The 1,547-nt window shown below is 53.7% G+C and overlaps 1 protein-coding gene across 1 annotated transcript in view; it reads left to right on the plus strand.

Annotated features, from left to right (window-relative positions):
* Positions 1-1,547, plus strand: part of Drc1 (dynein regulatory complex subunit 1) — a 68,747-nt gene that overhangs the window by 7,483 nt on the left and 59,717 nt on the right. The window contains exon 3 of the mRNA XM_010604916.3: positions 2-35. Coding sequence (XP_010603218.1) covers positions 2-35 — 34 coding nt within the window. The remainder of the gene's footprint in view (position 1; positions 36-1,547) is intronic.

Raw genomic sequence — 1,547 nt, forward strand, 5'->3', positions numbered from 1 at the left:
CTCCGCATCGCCGCGCGCGTGGAAGCCAAGAGGCGGTGAGCGGTCCTGGAGGGTGCGGCTGCACGGAGCCCAGGGCGCGGGTGACACCGGGGCCACTGCCGGGCTGGGAGGGATGGATGTTCCCTGAGCTAGAGCGGGACTTGCTCTTTGGTGAGCTCGGAAACACTTCAGAAAGTTCAAGCAGAGTCCCAGAGTGCGACGTTAAAACATTAAACAGTAGAGTAAAAAATGAAGACAACCCGTTGGGCGCTTGACTGCGAGCCTGTTGCTCAAGCCCTGGCGGCAGTGCCACCAGGGCCTGGGGGATCCAGGACCTGCCCTGGCGCTTCCCTTCTTTCTTCCCGCGCAGCCTTCTTTAAACGGCGTTTATTTAATGGACCTCACCTGTCATTTCTGCTGGTCTCAGTGGTTTATCTGGTTGTGTGACAGAAACCCTCATTCCTGAAGTGTCTGGGGCTACCTGGCCTGGTCACAGTTAACCAGGGCTGAGGGAGGGGGGCGCCACAGCACCCAAATTCCTGACACGTTCACTGGGCAACAGCCCTTGTACCTTCTGCTGGGCCGAATCGGTTGACCCGCCCAAATATTGTCTTGCCCGCCGGTCATTGGGCATGTGGAGCCCGAAGTTCTCGGCTAGCAGCCTTAACTTTTAGTGCAGTTGGATATTTGCTGTGTGCCTTGGCAAGCGGACACTGCACTGCAAAGTCAGGAAGCATAGAGCCTTTGGTGGGCAGTTAGAAAGGATGGTAGGTGGGCCAACGCCACTACTGGCAGTGATTGCCAGACCCGGATGTTTTTCTCTTGGGACAGGGAAAGCACAGATATCTCTGAGCAAGTGCATCATGGCCTTCTGGAGGGCGGCACTGCGTTCTCTTTGGTTTGTCTCCAAGCTGGTACCATTCCCAGGCTGCCTGACCCAGATGGTAGGATATGCAGCCTGACTAGTGTCTGAACCGAGTCACTTGGTCCAATGGTCTGTTGGGTAGGATTCCATGCCTGAGGCTCAAGCACACCTCAGCCCCCAGGTAATGGTGCTGGCTGATGCTCCATGGGCCACTTTTCCTTCTGCAAAAAGCACATAACTGGATACATTACCTGAAGTTCTAACCCTTAGAAAGACTTCATCACTGCCTTCCAAAGTCACCCTTGAATGTGGCTGTAATGCAGATGCTGTCCATTTTTAGCCTGAACCAGTAAACCAAGCCAAATGATCTATAAACCATCCTCAGGCTATTTCTTCATCCTTCAACTGTTCACTGGGGACACCTGCTGAGCCACAGGGCTGTGGTGCAACCACAGAGGGTGAGGCAGGTGTGGGCCACCTGTGTATGCAGCTCACTCGTGCCCTCTGCTCCTGCTCCAGCTCGATCTCTTATTTACCATTTCCGTCTTACAGTGGGTGCCAGACCTCTGCCCTGTTAGGTCTGGTACACCAAGCTCACGACTGAAGGCTCTGGATATTCACTCACCTGGTATCCCTTGTTCATTTTCTAATCCATCAGGATTCTGGAGCTTGCCAGGAGTGGTTTTTTTTTTTTTTTTTTTTT

Source organism: Fukomys damarensis, unplaced genomic scaffold, assembly GCF_012274545.1.
Source record: "Fukomys damarensis isolate Sample0158 unplaced genomic scaffold, DMR_v1.0_HiC HiC_scaffold_2, whole genome shotgun sequence".
NCBI lineage: Eukaryota > Metazoa > Chordata > Mammalia > Rodentia > Bathyergidae > Fukomys > Fukomys damarensis.